Consider the following 22,039-nt stretch of genomic DNA (forward strand, 5'->3'; position numbering starts at 1 on the left):
CTTACTGTCTATCGCTAATTATGTGTTTAGTTGGTTAATGCAGAAGCCCCTCACTATGTTAAGTTTAGTCCCAGTTTTACTTTGTTAAGTCAAGCAAAAACTCAACTTTCCCTACTTTTTTATTCAATGCTTGCATCTGGAGTAGTGCCTAATGATCTGCTGGCGGTAGATCCTTTTCCTATTTATCACCTAAACTCTGGAACTGTCTTCCTAACATTGTCCGGGAAGCAGACACACTCTGTCAGTTTAAATCTAGACTAAAAACACACCTCTTTAACTTGGCATACACATAGAACATTATACATTCCTATTATTCAAATCAGTTAAATGATTATTAGTCTGCATAGATTAGGTCAGCCGGAACCGGGAACACTTCCTATAACACCCAATGTACTCGTTACATCATGAGAAGAATAGCATCTACACTAATGTTAGTCTTTCTGTTTATTCCGAGGTTTACTGAAGTCAACCGGACCCCGGCCGTATCCAGATCAGATAGTGGACCTGCGCCTAGACACGTCCACAACGCATGATGTAGTCAGCCGGATCCGGGCCGTATTTAGATCAGATAGTGGACCTGCGTCTAGACACGACCACAACGCATCCCTGAAGTGTCAGCAGAGATTGCCAACTAGACTCTCCCCTGTGAAGCCTCATCGACACGACAGCCATCTACACTGATCCTCAACAAACTCATCTCCATACCGGCGTGATGACTCCGATCTTCAACCAGATGGAACTGGAGAATATTCGTTCGTTCGTTGACGAGGAGAACTGCCCCCCGACTGAGCCTGGTTTTCTCCGGAGTGCCTATATAAATGAACTAAATGAATAACTTTTTTTACAACAAAAATGAACCATCACTGAACTTACTTAAGCTGGACTGTGATGCTATTTTCTTCTAGAAACAAACTCTGTTGCATTATTTTCCTGTTATCTCTGTAAAGCTGCTTTGAAACAGTCTGTATTGAATAAAGGTGACTTGACTATTGAAAGAAAGCAGATAGAGAGTGTTATGGCGCTTTTCCACTGCACGATACGGCTCGGTACGGTTTGGCTCGGTTCTGCTCGGCTCGGCGTGGCACGGTTCCGTTCGCTTCGCTTTTCCACTGCGTGGTGCTACTCGGCTCGCTTTAGCTCGGTTTGCTTTTCCACTGCAGATAATACCGCTTTAAAGTGGTTGGGATTAAAGACTGATCGTTATAGTTTATCCGTACCTCGGCAATCAACAAGAGGAACGTCTGCACTTCATCCACTGACCACGATTCAGCCATTTCTTTTTTTAAAGTTTTTTTTTCTTCAAGCAAGTCAAGCAAGTAGTTTATTAACAGGTATCTCGGTTCGCAAATACAATGAAGGTAGTGACGTTTCTGTCTGACCAATCAGTGATCTGCAGTGTTTTCACGTCTTCTTTTGAACATTGGGATAGATGGTTGCCATTGAAGTCCATTCTGTGTAGAAAAATCCTGGAATGTTTTCCTCAAAAACCTAAATTTCTTTTCGACTGAAGAAAGAAAGACATGGACATCTTAGATGACATCGGGGTGAGTAAATTATCAGCAAAATTTTTTTTAAAAGTGAACTAATCCTTTAAGCGTGCAGGTAATCCACCCAGTAGAGCATTACAATGATCTAGCCTTAAGGTCATGAACTAACTTTTCCGCATTTGACACTGAGACCATATGTCGTAGAATTCTGTACCGTACAGGCAGCCATGTCAAAGAAATGAATAATGGCGTAAGTCATATTTTTTGGCAGACTTGATTATCCAGCCATTGCGTTTTGGACTTTCTGTAAGTGGGCTAGTGATGTAGCATCAATTCCATAAAAAAGAAAGTTACAATTCATGTGAAGACCAAAGATGTAATTGCTTTCTCAAAATCTGAAACAAAAAGACGTAAATTAAAAAAAACTGGTTCTCATAACAGTTTATTTGACTCCATTTTTAAGTTACAAGTGAGTCCATTTTTAAGTTTAAGTTGAGTGTCCAAAACAAAAGCCAGATTTTTTTGTTAAGCTTAAATTTTTTTTGCAGCCATCCAGGCCTTGATGTCTTGTAGACATCAATTTAATTTGTATTTGACTGTCTCACTGGCACATAAATCTGAGTATCATCTGCTGGCAATGAAATGCTACATTGTATTTTCGGAAGATAGCCCCCAAAAGTAACGGAGCAAGGACTGACCCTTGTGGGTCTCCATTGTCCAATGACTCTAGAAGAGGCTCAACTATTGAATTCAATGTACGTAATATAAGTTTGTAATTGTTTAAAAAACACTTTTTCTAAAACCTTGGCTAAAAAAAGTTAATTTGAAACCAGTCTGAAATTAAAGACAAATTCAATTCAATTCAAAGACAAATCTGTTGTGTTTAGTTTATTAACTTATCGTCAAGTAATTATATGTAAATAAATATGTAGACCTTAATGAAGGCACATATAAGGTTTTGAATGAACTGACCACAAGTGACTAGTTTGGAGTTGTGAACTGTGAAAACGTAGCACTTGTTAAAACAGTACCAAAATGTTTTAAAAAACTGTATTATGTTGATTTGTATTCTGATATATATAGTGTATTACAATCAAATAAAGACATACTTCCAAAAATTTTATAAACACATTTTATCAGTGATTTTTGCATCAGTCATATAAATCAGCTAGTATTAACAAGTTTTACCATAAGTAACATTCAATCATATAGGAGTAAACATGACTACAAATTCACAGGAGGTATTATGCACTGAATACAACGCTGAATACAAGACATATCTGCAACAAAAGCTGCGGGGTAAAAGTCAGCTGGCATCGAATCTTATGACCACATATAGTGCAAAATACAATAGTTAATTGGTGATATCAAGAGGCACTTGAAAACACAGAAGGACAGAATAAAGTTGTTCAAAAAGTTGTTCAAAAACAGAACTGGAACAATGAAAGTACACACAACGTCTTTGTAAACCTGAAAGATAATTCCTTGTAATTTTGCTGTACTTCTGAGGGAAAATAACAAACGCTACATTTTACATTTTAGTTTTCTTATTACATGTGTGAGTGTGTATAAAATAAAGGTCATTGTCATTTCATGAGGTAGAGTACTAATATTTTCTATTACTGCATTTTAAAAAGATTCAAATTGCATGCACAGTTTTAAGAGGAAGTCACTGAATGTATGTTTGCAAACGTGTGTTTGCAATGAATGCAAATAATAATAATAGTAAAAAATTGCCTGACAAATCTGTCTTTAAAAAGATGAAACTGGAATTCTACTTAAATTCTGTTTAAATTGCAGTTCAGCAAGTGGATTTGGTTTAGTGGCTTAATTCGATCTTCCTGACAGCAGGTCAAAGGGGTTTAAGGCTTTCTATAGAGCTATTACTTTGGTTAACTGCATCAGCTGCCTCTTTAATACCAAATCATTTCAAACAAATAGCTAATTGAACAAATTTAACACATTCTTGAGTATATCACACATGCACAGGACAAAAATACAGTATAGTAAAAAGCATGGTACAAATGATTGATGGAAAACGTCCTTGCAATTTTTGCTAATACTACAGGTAAGATTCAAACTTAAGACTCAACATATTCAATTTCCCCCCAATTTTGCAAGACGGAGCCTCATGTGCACAATCATAGGAAACGTGGTCAGACTCTCTTCAAGGGCAATATCCATTTAAAAAACATTTACAAAATCTATTTTTACATAACTTCAAATATATCGAAGCATACCTTGTGTTTGCTAGTAACTCTGTAATAATAGTCACTTTTATTTCATACCCAAATTGATATGCTTCAAGAAAAACATGAATGGCTCAGGTTAAACATACCTTTTGTGTAATATGTAAAAACAGGAATATAAATAACAAAATTGGGACAGAATAACGGTAAGACATTGTTAGCCGGCGCTGATGCCACTTACTAAAAGGATCAATGCATTTTGAATCTGAGAAAGGCAAAAGTTCATGATGTTACCAAACAGTCCTTTTGTAGTCCTATTTTTGTAAACGTTCACAGTACTTGCTTATATATAAATATATGTATATTCAGTGCATAAAAAAAAAAAAAATCCCTAACATTTTCAAATTTGACTGTTTAACAGCAAGGAACAAAATATAAAAAAGAATTTAGTTTTTAGTTTAGTAATGCATTCAAAATGCATTTGGTTGATTTAGCAAGAGATGCTTACTCAATGACTGGAATTCAATTGCTTCTAATTATTCAAACGTACTATAAGATCTGAATTTGGATCTAATTTAAAATAGTCATGATTCCATGTTGTAACAATAAAATCTATTTTTAATAGGTACTGCACATATATATATATATAGCCTATTAAGCCTTATTTGCTGGTCAGTTAGAAGAGTTAAGCCTTTTTTCTGGTCCGTTAGAAGAGCTACATGAGCAAAATATTGTATGTACATTTATACAAAAAAAAGTCCAAGTAATGTTTACTGTCCTGGTGAAGCTTTGTGATGAAGAAATCTTCTTTTTGACACTCTGAAAAAGTCTGAAAGAGAGAAAAGCATTTTTTAATATTAATATTAGTGGCTATACAACTAACAATAACATTACTCGTTCTTTTAACAATGTCTCTGCTCACATTAACCCAATGGCACCGAGAAAGTAAACCGTGCGACTGTATACCTGTGATGTTTGCTTGTCTGCGTTTGACCCCCAGCAATCCAGCCTTTCTCTTCTCTGGCTTGGTTCCCCTCAAAGTTCCTCTGGTCCAAAGCTCCAGATATTTCTCAGTGGCCTTTGCTGGAGAAGAACAAGCGCAGGATCCTCCTCCGGCAGCTGCCTCCACCACTTGCTTGGCCATACCGGGCCTGACCACACAGCTATGGTAGAACGCTGGCACGTCCTGGCACCGCAGCTCTTCCCACTCGAGGCAGCCGGGGACAGGCTGGTCCCGCTGAAAGTCAAAGTTCCAGCGCTGTTTGGCGTTCTCCACGCTCATGCAGAAGAGCCGCTGGAAGTCCTGCTGCAACTGCTGGTGGTCCACAGGGCCGAAGAGGTTCCGCCGAATTACTGCTGCCTGAGGTTTGAAGTCCTCCTCCTGCCTGTCCAGCAGCCCAACATCACATGCAGCTGGTGTCACGGACATGTTCCTGTCAAACATGGACAAGGGAGAGAAATGCCCCAAAAGTATAGGCATTAGAGTACTATTAGAGTCTAGTGTTACCAGCACAACACTTTTCTACATCATTGTCGCTCAATGTATTTGAATCCAATGGCATTTTGGTGATTGCATGAAGTCAGTTATCCTCATCCACACATTTGTGTGTAATGCAAAGGCATTCAGACATTTTAAGTGTGATTTAAGTGTCAAGTTACTTTTTTTTGCACTCAATGTGTATATGGGTAAATGTATATAAATAAAACTGTCCAACTTAAAGATGCTGTTTACAATACACTGTAAAAAAATATTTTCATGATTTGTTATCACAACTTTTTATCTTTTGTCAAATCAACTTTAAAGTGGTTCAGATAACATCATTTTTGAGTTTCTATTAATTAAACCAATTTCCTTCATTGTATTAACTCAATTTTTTTATTTCAATTAACTAATTTTTTAAGGCAACCAGGTAACTTACTTTTTTAAGTTAAACCAACAATACTTTTTTACACAACATTAATATGTTGGTTTAAAATGGGTTTCAAAAACCTTTATGGCAACTAATATTTTTGATTTTAAAAATGGTAATACAAAAATAAAGGGCATAAACATAAAAAGGGGGGTTCATTTATTTTTGACTTTTTCGAATGACTTTGTTTTGGTTTGGAGAGTTTAAAACATATTAATATCTATTAAAAAATAGATATTAATATGTTTTAAACTCTCCAAACCAAAACAGAGTCATTCGAAAAAGTAAAAAATAAATGAACCCCCCTTGAACATATTTTTGTTCAAGAATTAATATGATTATGCGAAACTACTTATATTTATAGAATCCTTTTATTTAGGCTTGACCTGTTCAGGATCATGATTTCCTCAGGAAATTATCCCCAATCATTATCATGATTACCCCCAAAATATAAATTCAGAAACTGAACTAAAAGTATTATTGTGTATTAAGTATATCAAAAGCTGTATTGTGTTTTTTTTTATGTAAAAAAATAATATAATAATCGAATGACGCACTATTTTTTTTTTTTTTTTTTTTTACTGAGTGCTTCAAAGAGGCGTACATGAAAAAACGTACGTACATTTAATTAAATTTACTGTGTTGGATCGCACTATTATAAACCACTGAAGGAGAAAATTGTGAGTGAGACTTGTTTACATCGAAAAAGTAGGCGCGGCAAGCCTATCAAATGACTATGTACACCACTACACTACTACACTTCACGAGCACACGCGCGCACGAGAGGATATAACAACAGGAATGACTGACACCGTTACCTCACCAAATACCTTTAAAAATCGTTACCAATAAAACAGAAGACACGCATTTCAAATCACCCTCTCTATATATATTATGTCAATGTAAAAAATAAATAAAACCAACTTACCATTCGAGTAAAAGCAGAGCTCTGGATGAGGGAGATTAAATCCACTGTTACCGTTACTAATGCACTTTCTGATTAATGACAAAAAAACTAACGATCTGAACTACAAACAGGACAGGAGAAGCGAAGCTCTCGTCTCAAACTCATCTGACTGCTAGTAAGTTGTTTGTTATGATGGCAGGACTGCCCACAGTCACGTGACACGCACAGCACTACTGAATTCAATAAGAACATTTATGTAACGCCAAGTCAAAAACAAGAAATTATCTATTATCTATCTATTAATGCATTGCTAAACAGCACAAAATAGTCAAAATATATTTGTAAAATTGACGTACCCTTTCCACGTCTAAACCTAACGAATTGTCATACACATGTGGAAAGTAGGTCAAGTCCCCCACCACGACCCCCGCGCGCGCGCGCTTGACACACATTCAGTGTTTTTCTCGTGTCACGTTCATTTAAGGCGCGCGGCCAGGAACTCCAGTCACGTTGATCTGCAACGTGACGAGGAGGAGCCACACACTGCATTTTATTTTCTTCTGCTACGACGAAGGGAAAGGAATAGAGCATCAAGATATGCTGGGAGAAACGAAGCATTGAATCAATCGAACCAAATGCTTCGCAAAACGATTCACTGTTTCGAAGCGCTCGGGACACACGCTGGTCAAAACTGTGTAAATGCAAGAAAGACATGCATAAAAACATGCACAAACTAAAACATGCATAAAAACTGCTTTTACAAACCAATATAAATGCAATTATCAAATCATCAAATAACAATATGAAGTGTCTGTAGTACAATATGTTTTCTTTTATCAATTTGCAGGGCTAATTTGCAAGGTTTTGCTTGATTTATGGATAGCTTGTCTAAACAGGGCTATCAGACACTAGTGTTAACCATTATTTAATTACACAAATGTCTCATTAAAAATGTCTACAGATTTATAAAACTTTACAGAAATGGCACCTCTATTGAACATTTCCAAACATGTCGAAACTAATGTGATCATAGACATTGTGAACAGTTTTAGCAGGGTATGAGATTTGTTTGTCTGTTTATTTATTGCTAAATGGTATTTTGTTGTATCTTAACTATATCTTCACTGATGCAAAGTTGGTTGGTAACATAACTGCAATAAAATAATAGCATAGTTAACAATTACTTGTTTACATAAAGGATATATGATGTATATTGGCATGAAACCTATCAGTTTGACAGAATTTTCTATTTCAAAATGGCATGGGAAGTCAATCTAACTTACTTAACATTTTCTTATATTTAAATTATTTCCTACTCCTTAACAGTTCATCAGGCTCCTAATATCAGCCATAACACACTTTACACATTAGTGACGAAATAGTTTGCTGTAGTGGAATTGGAAATGATAGCATACACACACAAAACGTGGTTCTTCAGTGGTGGTTGAGATGCTATATAGCACTGCTACCGTATTAGATCCTGTTAAGCCCAGTATGGTTCTTCAGTGGTTCTTCAGCATTTTTTGGGGGGTGGTTGAGGTGCTATAAGCACCACTGCCATACAAAGAACCCGTTAAGCCCCTGTATTATCCTTCAAAGGTTCTCTTACTCTCTATTAGTCTCTTAGTGTAGTTGGGAAAATGAATAAAAATGTTAATGTAAAAAATTTAATATTTCATTATAGGGCGGCCTTGGGGGCAAAAAAAGGTGAGAACCACGTTATCTTCAAGAAACATAGCACTGTACACGGTTAATACATTTTTTTTTTACCGAAAATAACAGATTTTTTTAAGGTTGTTTTCTTTTTTAAAATTGTAATCAAAACTCTGTAAAATGATGTATAAATTAACAACGCGTCTGTTTGAAGTATTATGACATAAATTATAAATTACAGTAATTCACTATTTTATAAATAATTTTATACTGTATTTTTCTACAGTATTTTCTGTTTTCTTAAACTACATACGTAAATATGTAAAATTACAAAAATAATTTGTAATTAATACCAAAACAGTTAGATGATAAAATAGTCAAATGACTTTAAAAAAACCTTAAAATTAAAGTAAAATCTCCTTATGTAAATAAGCTGAAAACGCTAAAAATTAAACACTAAGAGGTCTCACTAGATCTCAGCATCATTACTTATTTTCAGTCCAGTGTGACTTTATTTTTCTCATACAAAACTTCTTATAGAGAATTAACAAGGTTTAGTTGTTGATGTTTTATTGAAAATAATAAAGAATTGATCACCATAATGGTGATGAGTGTTTGCTTTAGTTGGGCTCTTGACAATTACAGTTTTAACATAAGTTTTTCTTTAGTTCCTGTAACTGAATGTTTGTTATGGCAATAGTTGCAAGCAAAATTCTGGTCAGATGAAGCTGGGTTATTATTGATGGTGATACAATCATCATCAAGTGGCGTTATTCACACATTATTATTCACATAAACATCCAGAGTTTGATCTAGGAGTATATTAACAGTTTTGTATTATTTGTAGAAGCCTTCTGTTATGAAATAATGACAGTCAGATATTATGATTTTTTTTAATTCATTAGATTAGAGTGTTTCATGCTGGGTGTTTCAGACTCACACAAACATTAACAATCAGCGTATGAATCTCAACAATCATCTGGTGACAATCATCAAAAATATTTTTTTTGTGACGGAGTTGATCGGAATGTCTTGTCACCATTGTTGAGTTTCATACACGGATTCTTGATGTCTGTATGCATGATCCTGTGCAAATAATTTTTTTATAATTTCCTTAAAACTTTCAAATGATCAAGTTCATGATATAGGATTTTATCCAGTAGTATTGTAGAGCTAAAATAGTGTGAAATTAATTATCTAAAGACAGATCAGACACTGGATCATCAGTGAATAAGGCAACGATAACAATAATACTAATAGTACTATCATTATTAATAAATAGAGAGCCCAACTAAAGCAAACGCTTACCTCCATAATGGTAAATTCAAACTTTATTATTTTCAATAAAACATCAACACCTAAACCTCTGTTAATTCTCATTCATAAGTTCTGTATGAGGGAAATTAAAGTCAAACTGGTTTTTAATAAGTCAAGTTGCTGAGATCTAGAGAGACCTGTTAGTGTTTAGTGTTTAATGTGACGTGTTTTCATCTTATTTAAATAAGGAGATTTTACTTTCATTTTAAGGTTTTTGTTTGTCAGTCATTTGACCGTTTTATGTTTTGTTGTATTACAAATAATTAAAGATTATTTTATTAATTTTACATACACTTGTATGTAATTTAAGAAAACAGAAAAGTACTGTATAAAAATACAGCAATTTGTCTGTATAAAATAGTGAACTACTGTAATTTGTCATTAATGTCAATACTTAAAATAACAGCCAAGTTGTTAATTTAGAGATCATTTTACAGAGTTTTGACAACAATTTAAAATAAATGAAAAAATATATATATATATATATCATCTATATATATATATTTTTTTTTACAGTGTGCAGTGTATACAGTGTATGTGGTTCTCAACCTTTTTCCCCCCAAGGTCCCCCTTTAAGGAAATATTCCAGGGCCCCCACACGAGACTCTTATGGTTCTACATAGCATTTGACAAAGATGCTGTATGGCACCTTTAAAGATAAGCTTATACAGCAGTGGTTCCCAACCTGTGGGCCGTGGCCCACTAGGGGGCCTCAGTGATCCTCCAGGGATAAAATTAATTTTAAATATTGTAAGGGGATTAAGTTTAGGACCCAAGGACCAGATGTTTGAAAGAAGACCGGTAGTTAGAATTATAATTAACTGAAGAAAAGTTTTACTGAAGATAGTTTTGCAGAAGTCAGCTTCAATACTCACACAGGAGTTCGTAGGCCGCCCGCTTACAATTACAAAGATCACAGCACAAAGACTACCCATCACCAAGCTACGTTGTTGCTTCAGGTTGAATGATTCTCATTGGCTAAGAAAAAGATAAACATAGTAATTTTCCACACATATACAGATAGACTGAAGCATATCTGCATCGATTATGCAGCTGACACTCGGACCCTGAAGTAGGCACGTTGTGACCTTTCAGGTCGCAGATTTGAGTTGCTGGGTTCCAGTCTGTCCCGAACAACAACTCAGTCAATCTCCAATAATACCAGTGGTTCCTTAACCTGTAACCAAAAAGACGAACACACACACCGACACCAGGCTCTAAACAGGAGAGTTTTCTCAAAACATCAAGATAACACGTTCTTTCTCTCAAGGAGAACTACACTTTAGTCTAACTGGAAAGTAAGGCTTTAACAAAGAGATCATCCATTAAACTATAGACTTCATTGACCCCTCTGACCATAGTTGTCAGAGTACCCTAAAAAACCCCCAGATGTATGTATTGACTCATGTTGAAGACCTTTCTCAAACAAAACATCTTTCCATATTTCATTTCAAGCCGGGCTGCATTCATATCAAGTTAGAGAATACATGAAAACACTTCAGTAATCACACTGGTAACTTCTATAACAGAGTAAAATCTCCAGAGAAGTCATTCAATATATTGATTAATACCTTGATTATAATCACTCAGTACATATACATTGAAGCAGTGGATTCCAATCCCCTTCAGTCCTAAACACCACATCTGGTCTTTCAATAGAGGCTGCTTCAAAATGTTAGATTTCTGACCATGCTCCTCTATCAGGTTACATTTTTTTTTATAAAACAAACAATATCTTTTTCCTTCAAAGACTTCACATGAACAAAATATCATATTACACATACATTATTTATCTCCAGAAACTTTGGACATAACTGTCTTTATTACACAGCTATCAACTTAACTGATTACTAAACAACATATTTATTCTCTGGAAGCCGGGCTAAATAAGCAAACACTGTTGCTGTATTCCTAGCATGGGCTAGACCCGCAGTCACTACTCAGATCCTAAATACAGATATTGTCTATAATCATAAATACCAGGACAAATGCACTAGTTTTTTATAAAACTATGATTTCAAATTCCTTTTAATAAACGAAGATGGGTGGTTAATCCATTATTTTCACTGCCCAATTGTTACATCACTCTTAACCATACTCAATGCCTTATTATTTTGATCTGAAACTCACTTTTCATACCATTTCAACTTAACTTGACTTAACAGGTGGGGTGCGCATGCACTTAACGCATGTGCCTGCTTTGAAGGAGCCTGTCCTCTGGTGTGAGCCGCACTCTCATAGTTGTAGATGATGATGATGATGAATTTTATTTATAATGCACTATACATTTGACATCAAATCTCAAAGTGCTACAAGAATAAAAAAAATAAAAGTAAAATAAAAACAAAAACAAATACCCAGACACTTAAAAATACGCTTTTCTAAAAAGAAAGGTTTTCAGTTCTTTTTTAAAAACATCCGTAGTCTTGGGAGCTCTGAGCTGTTCTGGAAGGGCATTCCACAGACGAGGAGCAGATGCTTTAAAATCCCTGTCGCCCATAGTCTTGAGCCGTGTCCTAGGTGTAACCAGGAGGTGCCGTTTGCCTGCTCTGGTCCGGGTGGAGGTGTGTAGGGAAAGGAGATCAGTGAGGTATGTGGGGGCCGCACCGTGCAGACAGTAGTGGGTGTGCAAGAGGATCTTATATGCTGAAGTGAACAGGGAGCCAGTGAAGGGATTTTAGGATAGGGGTAATCTCATGTTTCCACACCCTCATTAGGACCCTGGCAGCACTATTCTGCACAAACTGGAGCTTTTGGAGGCTCCTGCCAGGGATTCCCCACAGGAGTGCGTTACAGTAATCCAGCCTGGAGGAGACAAAGGCATGGACGAGCTTCTCTGCAGCTGAAAAGGAAAGAGAGGAACGCAGTTTGGAAATGTTAACGGAGGTGAAAAAACGAGGTTTTACAAAGTGAGGTGACATGATTGTCAAAAGTAAAGTATGGGTCAAACTTGACCCCAAGGTTAGTAACGGAGGGAGAGAGGGTAATAGTATTGCCAATAAATGAAACAAGTGTGATAGGAGACGAATTTAGTTGGTGAGGCGTTCCGATTTGGATGGCTTCTGTTTTAGAGCCATTCAGCTGCAGAAAATTTTGATTCATCCACGCCCCGATCTCCTCCAGGCAGGAGGTGAGGCGGGAAATGATGGCAGAGGGGGACCCGGAGGGAGTGAAGATAAAGTTGTGTGTCGTCACCATAGCACCATAGTGTGTCGCTGGTCCATCTGCGAGAACATGGTGATGGTGTTCGAGCAGGAGAAAGCGAGGCACGCGGGCTTCATACCCTCGGGCTGCCGCTGCCTGCGACGCTTCTTCATCCTCGGTAGAAGTAGCGCGGGAAACGGAAGAGTGAGAGGGGCGTTGTCGCCATCTTTAGAGAGAGCTAGACCGCAACACCGAGACAGGCATTCCCTCGCAGAGAGAGCAGCCGCCAGCAGAAAGTGCAGATTCAGCATGGGAAGGACCCAGGCATGAAACACACTCCGAATGCACGTCAGCCTCGTGCAGATGGGATCCGCACGTGCCGCATGTTGAGCGAGGCATTTGAAACAACGCTCGCAGCTCTTTCAGACTGTATAACGTAACAGTTAAAAATGAAAGGATATATGTTGATCCACTATGGCCAATGGAGAACGGCGACAGGAGAAAGCGGCTTCCAAGACGAGTTGAAGGCGCAGTCCGCTGTGCGAAGGCTCGTTCTAGCAGGATAAGGCTTGTTTCGACGGCGATAGCTTCAAAGTTTACGGAGGACACACAAGTTTTCGCTGAAGTAGAGAAAATCTGCTATAATGGCGAATTCGGGCTCTTTGATAGCTGATTGGCACACACGTCAGAGGCCCCTTCGCCATTGGATGTGCAGTTACAGCCAATGAGTGAGACAGTCGCTCTCTGTGCTCGCTGTGCAGCTGCAAAAGCTTCAATAATCTGAGGAAAGGAGTTTCCCCACTGCGTATAGCTCTGCAATACGAAGTGACCGTTCTCGAAAGGGAACCAAACAACCAATCCAATTAAAGTCCCATGCTCTGTATCGTCTTTTCATCAAATTGACTAAGAATTATCAGCTTCTTTAAAGTTTGTCGTTTCACTTAATCCATCTGTAATGATAAAACACTCATTCCAGAGGTTAATGACAATATCCACAAAATCAGGAAATATTAGTACTCCAAACTAACACATACAGTAATGTCTCCATCACACAAACTCATACTAGATATGTTAACTGCTCATTTTCAATGTTCGCTTTTTGATATTAACTCTAAAAATATTTACTTCACATTTTATTTCAGTTTTACCTAATTTTACATAGTCTCTTAACCAGTTTTAAAGCATGTCTGTTCATTAAAAAGTTTTGTTACTGTCTCCACAACAAATAATGACACTCACCTCATGGTCTCAGCTGGCTCCTGAAAGCACATTCCCATCACGAAAATGCCATGCCGATATTGATCCTCGTTTTATTTCTCCTTTTGTCCCAAAGTCTGCTTGCCAGGGTTTATAATGTTTGAACGAAACAACAACAGCATGCTGCTAAACATTATGCAGTTATTCACATCTGTCGCCATTGTTACTATGGCAGTACAAACGGAAACCAGGGATAACATATATTTCGTCATTGACAGGCGACAAGTGACAAGGGATGGGCACTATTAAAAATTGTGAATTTCTCTGAATTTACAAATTCTTGGAAACATAATGTAAGTACATAATTGAAAGAAATATATAACACAGTGCAAGTGGTTTTTGGACATTTTGATACAAAATTCTTACATATTGTACCTTTAAAGACACAAAGAGTTGGTCTATTTTGTATTGACATTTATAGTATGAGGAGTAATACTTTATAATAAAATCATCCACTTAAATAATTTAATTTGTGTCATGGTTTTCTATTTCAAGTCTTCTGCAACCAATGTAAAATTTAAGTTGTAAATGAACCGCAGTTTCAACTGCAAAGTTGCATTTCTTTATAAATTTAGCTTCTTTATAAATGTGGTCCAAATGCTCAGTTTTTGTCAACACCCTTGGTATTACATCTGAAATTGTATTGGTTTATTTTCAAATAGTTGTGTTAACACGCCTGTTATTATTTCAGACCAGGTTTAGTCACATTCCCTAACATGTTGCAACAGGAATGCATAATTATGGGAGGACTGTTCCACTGACAGCTCAGGTTTGGTTATTGACTGTTATTTGCTGAGCGAAACAGTAACTTACAATTCCAAAATCTGGTCTCTGATATTATCTGTAGGTGCAATTAGATGTTTATTGGTTTGGTTTTGCAGTGTGTGCAATGCACCCAGCACAATCGCAAATGCTGTTCATCATTAGCTTTGTAGAAATTTTTCTGAATATCTATTTGCATTTCTTCATCTGTCCATCCCTCTGTCCCTCCCTCTCTCGCTCTCTCTCACAAGGCTTCGTATTTCTCAGTTTCTTGTTTCTCTCTCTCCCGAATATTCATTGTGTTTATACAACGGCGTTTATACACATGGCATGTGATGACTCTTATACCGTCCTCATCATCCCTCTCCAGAACAGCCTCTACAGCCCTGATGCTCTGCAATGTTTCCACTGGGTAAGAGAATTGGGGGTGGGGGTGAGGGGTGGGGGGTGTTCCTCAGATGGGATGGGACCATTCATAAAAGGGAGCAAATCATTTAAAACCTCCTCTTGGAAAAAGCAAGACAGTCTATTGTGATTAAACTTAAAAATGAAAGATTGCAAAGACAAATGTTGAATGGAAATTTGCAGTCTGAAGGTTTAAGACTTATGTAGTTTGCATACTTGGACAGGTTGAAACGAGGTTAGAAGGTTAGATGGCTTAGACGAAATGAGAACTATGTAGGCCATGTACTGTATTTAAAATACTTGCCAAGGTGTTCCGTTGTTGCTAAGCATGTCTTTGATGGTTGCTGAGGTGTTCTTGGTTGTATTTAAGTTGTTAAGATGTTTGGTTGCTAGACGTAATATGTTCTAGATAATTGCTAACGGTAGCTAAGGTTAGGCTAAGGCTCTAAGCGACTGCAAGGCAACTGCTAGTCTCAGCCTCAGAGGCACACACAAAATTGTAAACACTTCAGGGCTGCGTCCAAAAGCTTAAAGAGATAGTTCACCCAAAAATTAAAAATAGCCCATGTTTTCCACTTCTGATGTCATTCTAGTGAGAAATTACTGTTGTAGTAATTCAATGTTTGCTTAGTTTTCTCCAAAGCTCACTCTTACGCTGCGTCAGAAGTCTGTCTGTTTCGTGAGGTACCTTCATACACAAACGCTGCAAAGATGCATGCAAAGTCATTGCCTGATAAGGCTGCCTGAGTTTTCGGATGCAGCCCTGGAGTTTTGAAGTCGTCATCTGATTGGTTAAATTTCACAGGATTTCCCTAAGAGGTGTGCTTGCGTTCTTTAACAGTTCATTTGGAAACAAAGACGTGACTCTCATGGAATAAGAAAGCTGTCATCTTTACAGCTGTGACAATGAATGTTTATCATGGTCAACTAAACATTGGATTTTCATATGAGAACTTCATGGCATATACTTCAAGGCGTCCAGAAATTTTCACCAGTCTGTTATGGTAGGGACATCGACTTTACATTTTCAGACCCCTAAACATGACACTGAACAAAACAAACTGTGATTTGTGGCTTTACAAGTCAGTCAGACTTCCTCTTCGGCCGTGAAGGTCTGGCACAGCGAGACTAGACAATTGCTAGGGAATTTCTAAGTAGTGGTTAAGGCAGGGGGGCTAATCTCAAACACAATCTACTCAACGCAATCTCCCACAGCTGATCCCAATTACTGTACAAAGGGGGAGAGAAAGATAACTCCACACAACATCACATCACCAAGAATGCAAATAAACAACAAAAAAAGAAGAAGAAAACTTTGTCAAGGGACGTACCGTAAGCAAAGAGAGAATTTTTGCTGAACTAAATATTTCTGTCCGCCGATCAAATGTTTTTACTACCAAACAGGCAGGTTATCAACCAATGCTACTGCATCTCAAAGTTAATCTCAAAATGGCCAAATATCAGCTGATTATCAATATCACAAACAATATATTCTCCAATATGTGCTCTAGTCGTAATGCTTTATTCTGTCTTTTTAATGTGCCACCACACTTGCAGTTGATACTGTAGTGTGAGGTTCAACAATTATGATGTTTCGCTAAATTAAGGTATTTCTTTCAGCTGAAGAGACGTAGAGATCTGGAAAGACAGAAGGACGTCCTGTGGGCTGGACTGCAGGTTGTGGAACAAACACAACTGTGGTACCAGAATCGCCTGCAGCTGAATTTACGAAGGCAGATTAGCTTCAACACGGGAGACTTGGAAGGAGAGGTACGTACTGTCACAAAACACACCCGAGTAAAGCTGTCATGTAAAAACAGAAGTATAGGTTTAGAATAAGTTGACATGAAGTTGCAAAGTTACTGATAGTCAGTAGAGTGTCTGTTGGAGGACCATCACAATAAAGAGTTAGCAGATATTATGCAGACAGTCTACTAAATCTCTAATGATAGTTAGTTGACATGTAGTTACAAAGTTACTTATACAGGTGCTGGTCATATAATTAGAATATCATAAAAAAGTTGAAAAAGGTCAGGCGAGTTTGCTGGCCAATTAAGAACAGGGATACCATGGTTCTTAAAGCAGGTACTAGTAGCTTTGGCACTGTGTGCAGGTGCCAAGTCCTGTTGGAAAATGAAATCTGCATCTCCATGAAGTTGGTCAGCAGCAAGAAGCATGAAGTGCTCTGAAACTTCCTGGTAGACGGCTGCGTTGACCTTGGACCTCAGAAAACACAGTGGACCAACACCAGCAGATGACATGGCACCCCAAACCATCACTGACTGTGGAAACTTTACACTGGACTTCAAACAACGTGGATTCTGTGCCTCTCCTCTCTTCCTCCAGACTCTGGGACCGCGGTTTCCAAATGAGATGCAAAATTTCCTCTCATCAGAAAAGAGGACTTTATTAAATCCAGAGTCAACGCAGCCGTCTACCAGGACATTTTCAGAGCACTTCATGCTTTCTTCATTTTCCAGCAGGATTTGCACCTGCCCACACTGCCAAAATAACCAAAACCTGGTTCAATGACCATGGTATTACTGTGTAATTACTGTGTGATTTCATGTAATATTCGAATTTTCTTAGATTTTCATTTCGTGGGTTTCATAAGCTGTAAGCCATAATCATCAAAATTATAACAAATAAAGACTTGACATATCTCACTTTGCATGTAATGAGTCTATATAATATATTAGTTTCACCTGTTAAGTTTAATTCTTGAAATAAATCAACTTTTTGATGATATTCTAATTATATGACCAGCACCTGTATATATTCAACAGAATGTTCAAAAGGGGCCATCAAAATAAAGTGTCACCTAGAGGTGTCACGGGTGGTTGCAGGAAGGCAGACGGAGACGAGGATATATTTTCAGGTTTAATGGTAATTGAACACAGAACAGGCAGCAACACACACTAAATATAACGAAGATCGGACAAAAACTGACTGAACAGACAGAACCTCCCAGGGAGGGAGGGCCAAGGACGAGCAGAAGGGAGTGAGGAGTCAAATGGAGCCGGGGGTGATGAAGGGACGGGGCGTAGCCAGAGGAGAGCAGTCCAAAGGTGAGGGTAGGTCGACGAGCTACCAAGGCGGATCCGGGGGGACGAGGGACACTGGTGGAACCGTTGACCTGATGGGCCATGGCGGAGATGAAGGGACGAGACTCTGGAAGGGTGATCTCGAAGGCTGCTGGTGGTTGTTTTCTGGATCGGGACGCGACGCTCACCAAACACCTGCCGATGGCTTCAATCCAGTTCAGTCCATCTGTGTTTGGGAGGTCGGTGGCCTGGTAGAAATTGGCCATGATCCAGAAAAGCAGCTTGAGGGTTTCGTCGTCGAGGGGGCTAGTGACGGCTCGACGAATACAGTTTTCTGCGAAGGAAAATAATTCCATGCTCTCGAGCAATTGCGTCAAACATAGCCCCGTCGTCCATATGGACTGGTCCGATCTTCTGGTTGCAGGAAGGCAGATGGAGACGAGGATATATTTCCAGAACGAGGGTTTATTTAATGGTAATTGAACGCAGAACAGGCAGCAACACACACTAAATATAACGGAGATCAGACAAAGACTGACTGAACAGACGGAACTTAAATACAAACACAGGTGACACTAATTAACAGAACACAGGTGAATATAAATATAAATATATTACACACAGAATATAAATATTCATTAATTTTTAGATGCAACCCCAACTCCAAATGTTCTTGGCAGCAGATAAAGACGCATTAACGCAATCAGCAATCTTTCTCCAACAGTCTTCTCTGTATTGCTTCTCTGTATTGACCGTATTGCTTCGAGCTTGAAATACATGTTTAAATTCATTGTAATTCTGAATGATTATCTCTTGCTCCTCCGCGGAAAAATATATCGCTCTCGCTCTATCCATATCGAACGCGATTGGTTGTTCGGTGCCAACGTCACTTTGGTATGTGCACGTGCTCATGCTCGTGGGTTATGGGATTAGTTTCAAGTTTGACAAAACCAAACCAATCTAATCAGGCTTGAGTGCTGATAATCAAATTTGTCTGTTGACTCAGGCTTTTACCCTGAGTTCATGAAGTGTATGCACATGAAAGGATGAAGTTAGTAGCGAACAACCAATGATTCACGCCTCTCTTTGAAAATATGAAGAATTTAAATGCATTTACATTTTAAGAAGAAAATACTTTTAGATGATTATTTGATTTTCTTTTTTGAGATTACTGTCCAAAATGTGTAAATAATGATCCTGTGCCTTGCAGGGCAGTTGCTCCTGTGCGCTGCGGTCCTGTATGCAGCGTGTTAATGGGAGTCTGGGTAGTTTGATGAGCGACTCCTGTATCTGGAACAATCTGGCCCCAGAAGAGACTGGAGGTTCAGATTGGGACCTCCGGTGGAGCAATGCCACACTGGTCAAGGTGATGATAATAATAATAGTGGTATTTTTGTTGTTTTTGTTTCTGTTGTGCAGTATCGGATTCAGCATAACATGCGCTGTGTGTATTTTATATACAGGAAGTTAATCGACGGAATCAACAGATTTCCATGTTGGAGCTTGAGAAGGCACGACTTCAGCAGCTGGTGTCTTACATCTGATTGATCACATCCACACATTTACAACTTTCATCGCAAAATGGTTTCAACCAAATCAAACAGCGAATTGTAAATAGTTAAAATAGCTTTGAAAAGACTGAATATTAAAATTAATTTATGCTCTGGTATACTATTGTAACCTGTCTTACATTATTTATCAGAAAGAGACCCATAGATGTTGTTTTTTCCCAAAATATTTGGAATATTTTTGGACATCCATCCATCCATCCATCCATCCATCCATCCATCCATCCATCCATCCATCCATCCATTCATTCATTCATTCATTCATTCATTCATTCATTCATTCATTCATTCATTCATTCATTCATTCATTCATTCATTCATTCATCCATCCATCCATCCATTCATTCATTCATCCATCCATCCATATATATATATATATATATATATACATATATATACAACTCTCGCAATTAATTAATATAATGTAAAATTACAGTTATATTACAAGATGACTTGTAATAGGTTTTAGTCAAGATCTAGTTCTAGTCAAGATCTTCTAAAGACCAGCCTTGGAACAGAAATGAGAATATTAAGAATTGAATAACCTGTGGGATTGTTGATTTATAAGGGACGAAATGGGGGTAAATGTTTATACATGTTACAGTAAAATGACATGTAATTTTATTATTCTGTATTTGGGAAATGTATTTTGGTCCCTTTATTTGGGACACCCAATGGCATTTTTACATTTGGACATTTGATGTACATTTTAAATTATTATTAAATACTTAAAAGAAACAAGAACTTCCATATTATTGTTGTTATTTTTATTATTATTAATGAATCAACCATCCTTTTGATTCACCTCAATTCAAGTTATTGCAAAACCAGAATGGAATGACAGATAGTCCAGCAGAGAGCAGCAGAATCTCATAAACAATAAATGCAGCATGTTTTCAGAGATCCTGTTTTAGGTCTTCTACAGGTAAACGTTTGCTTCCCAGTCTGGTTTTCGACTTCACAGCTTGTTTTTTTAAGAATTGTGGTTATTTATCCGATTTGGAATTTGCAAACCAGTTATTTAGAAGCTATATATTGGGATCAAGGCTTTACATTAACACTCGGCAGCCCGCCAAATGCAGGTGGATTTCAGCAGTGTAAGGTCTGGTGTTGTGCCAAATTTGAACTCCCTGCCAAATTATTACCCCATAATTATTAATTAATTATAATTATTAATGTTTTATGTGAATGCCAGGTAAAAGAGATGTGTTTTTAGTCTAGATTTAATCTGACAGAGTGTGTCTGCTTCCAAAGACTGTTCCAAAGTTTTGGTGCTAAAAAGGAAAATGATCTACCACCAACAGTCGATTTTGATATTCTAGGCATTAGCGGCGCCAGGATTTTGATTGGAGGTTGGCCTCCAGAAAACTGGATGGGCCAGTTAAAATAAGCCAAAAAAAAATCGGGTTCCCCTTCATCTCCGTTTCAGCGCCTACCTGTGTGGCTTTTGTGTCGCTCAGTGCTGAAGCGGACAAAGACATACACCTTCACCACAACTTCATTTATCTCTTTTGAACGTTAAATACACAAAAAGACTGAAATGGAATTATATCTTTGGAGGGTGTGATATGTGTGTGGCTGGGAATGTACAGAGTTTGGGCTCATCCTCATCCATCGATGCAGGTCTAGCAGAGGTTGTGACAGGTCTTCTTGGGGAACGGCGTTTGTGCTAGGCTGCTGAACCCTGTCTCCTCCTATAACACATAAAACGCTATCATAAGTTACGTCTGCCTATTGCCAATATTATTTTTCCCTCCAGAAAATGTGCATACAGACAGCCAGACACTAACGTTAACGTTAGCCTAACTGTTAGCGGCCTACTTGCCTTGCTGGTGTGAGGGGGTGTTTCGGGAGGACTTGATGGGGAGAGGGCGGCCGAGCAGGATGGTAACTCGTCTCTTGTAACCGCGTTACTTAAAATGGCAGGAGTTTCCTCCTCCTGCTCCTCGGAACGTTTCTTGCTGAATTTAAATGAAAACAAGCTGCTTTGCGTTTCATATTAGCGAAAAGCTACCTGTGTCTGTCTCATTGAGCTTGCTTGAAAAGCTTGTGCGCCAACGTCATTAATTTCATTGGATCACTTGCTGATCAACGGCGAGGATTGTCGTCATCATTAATACTTAAACATCAACACCAGATCATATTTTTTCTTGGCTTTTGTGCCAAAACAAATGTGTTTTATGAACACTCAGTTACAGCAGCCAGAGAAAAACTTATTTGCAAAAGTCAAGGGGCAAGAGGCAAACTAATGGTGCGTTCACACCGGACGCGAATAGCGCGTCAGGCGCGAGCGATTTCAATGTTAAGTCAATGCAAAGACGCGTTACGCGCGTAAAAAATTCCTGCGGCGAGAATGAGGCGTAGAGTGCGGCGCGGTAGACGCGAATACGCCTCAT

General features: G+C 38.0%; 2 protein-coding genes across 3 annotated transcripts; one reads left to right on the forward strand and one right to left on the reverse strand.

Annotated features, from left to right (window-relative positions):
* Nucleotides 1-2,603: 2,603 nt before the first annotated feature.
* Nucleotides 2,604-6,947, reverse strand: cdkn1d (cyclin-dependent kinase inhibitor 1D). The gene is made up of 3 exons (XM_079624435.1): nucleotides 6,515-6,947; nucleotides 4,643-5,109; nucleotides 2,604-4,505 (listed from the first exon to the last, which is right to left on the reverse strand). The coding sequence occupies exons 2-3, from the start codon at nucleotides 5,103-5,105 to the stop codon at nucleotides 4,447-4,449; spliced, it is 522 nt and encodes a 173-aa protein (XP_079480561.1). The 5' UTR covers nucleotides 5,106-5,109; nucleotides 6,515-6,947; the 3' UTR covers nucleotides 2,604-4,446.
* Nucleotides 6,948-14,885: 7,938 nt separating this feature from the next.
* Nucleotides 14,886-20,343, forward strand: sapcd1 (suppressor APC domain containing 1). 2 transcript variants are annotated; one of them, XM_079623498.1, is made up of 4 exons: nucleotides 14,886-15,038; nucleotides 16,652-16,801; nucleotides 19,286-19,441; nucleotides 19,539-20,343. In XM_079623498.1, the coding sequence occupies exons 1-4, from the start codon at nucleotides 14,952-14,954 to the stop codon at nucleotides 19,617-19,619; spliced, it is 474 nt and encodes a 157-aa protein (XP_079479624.1). In that variant the 5' UTR covers nucleotides 14,886-14,951; the 3' UTR covers nucleotides 19,620-20,343. The 2 variants fall into 2 exon arrangements, with proteins under 2 accessions (XP_079479624.1, XP_079479625.1); XM_079623499.1 differs by lacking the exon at nucleotides 14,886-15,038 and adding an exon at nucleotides 15,883-16,035.
* Nucleotides 20,344-22,039: the final 1,696 nt, after the last annotated feature.

This window comes from Phoxinus phoxinus, assembly GCF_949152265.1.
Source record: "Phoxinus phoxinus genome assembly, chromosome: 9".
Taxonomy (NCBI): Eukaryota; Metazoa; Chordata; class Actinopteri; order Cypriniformes; family Leuciscidae; genus Phoxinus; species Phoxinus phoxinus.

What these genes read in the sequence shown, in the direction of transcription:
- cdkn1d (XM_079624435.1), bottom strand. Translation starts at nt 5,105, where the DNA reads ATGTCCGTGACACCAGCTGCATGTGATGTTGGGCTGCTGGACAGGCAG. An exon ending in CAGACAAGCAAACATCACAG is followed by an intron (nt 4,506 to 4,642) that starts GTATACAGTCGC and finishes TCTCTCTTTCAG; the next exon opens with ACTTTTTCAGAGTGTCAAAA.
- sapcd1 (XM_079623498.1), top strand. Translation starts at nt 14,952, where the DNA reads ATGGCATGTGATGACTCTTATACCGTCCTCATCATCCCTCTCCAGAAC. An exon ending in CTCTGCAATGTTTCCACTGG is followed by an intron (nt 15,039 to 16,651) that starts GTAAGAGAATTG and finishes TATTTCTTTCAG; the next exon opens with CTGAAGAGACGTAGAGATCT. An exon ending in CGGGAGACTTGGAAGGAGAG is followed by an intron (nt 16,802 to 19,285) that starts GTACGTACTGTC and finishes TGTGCCTTGCAG; the next exon opens with GGCAGTTGCTCCTGTGCGCT.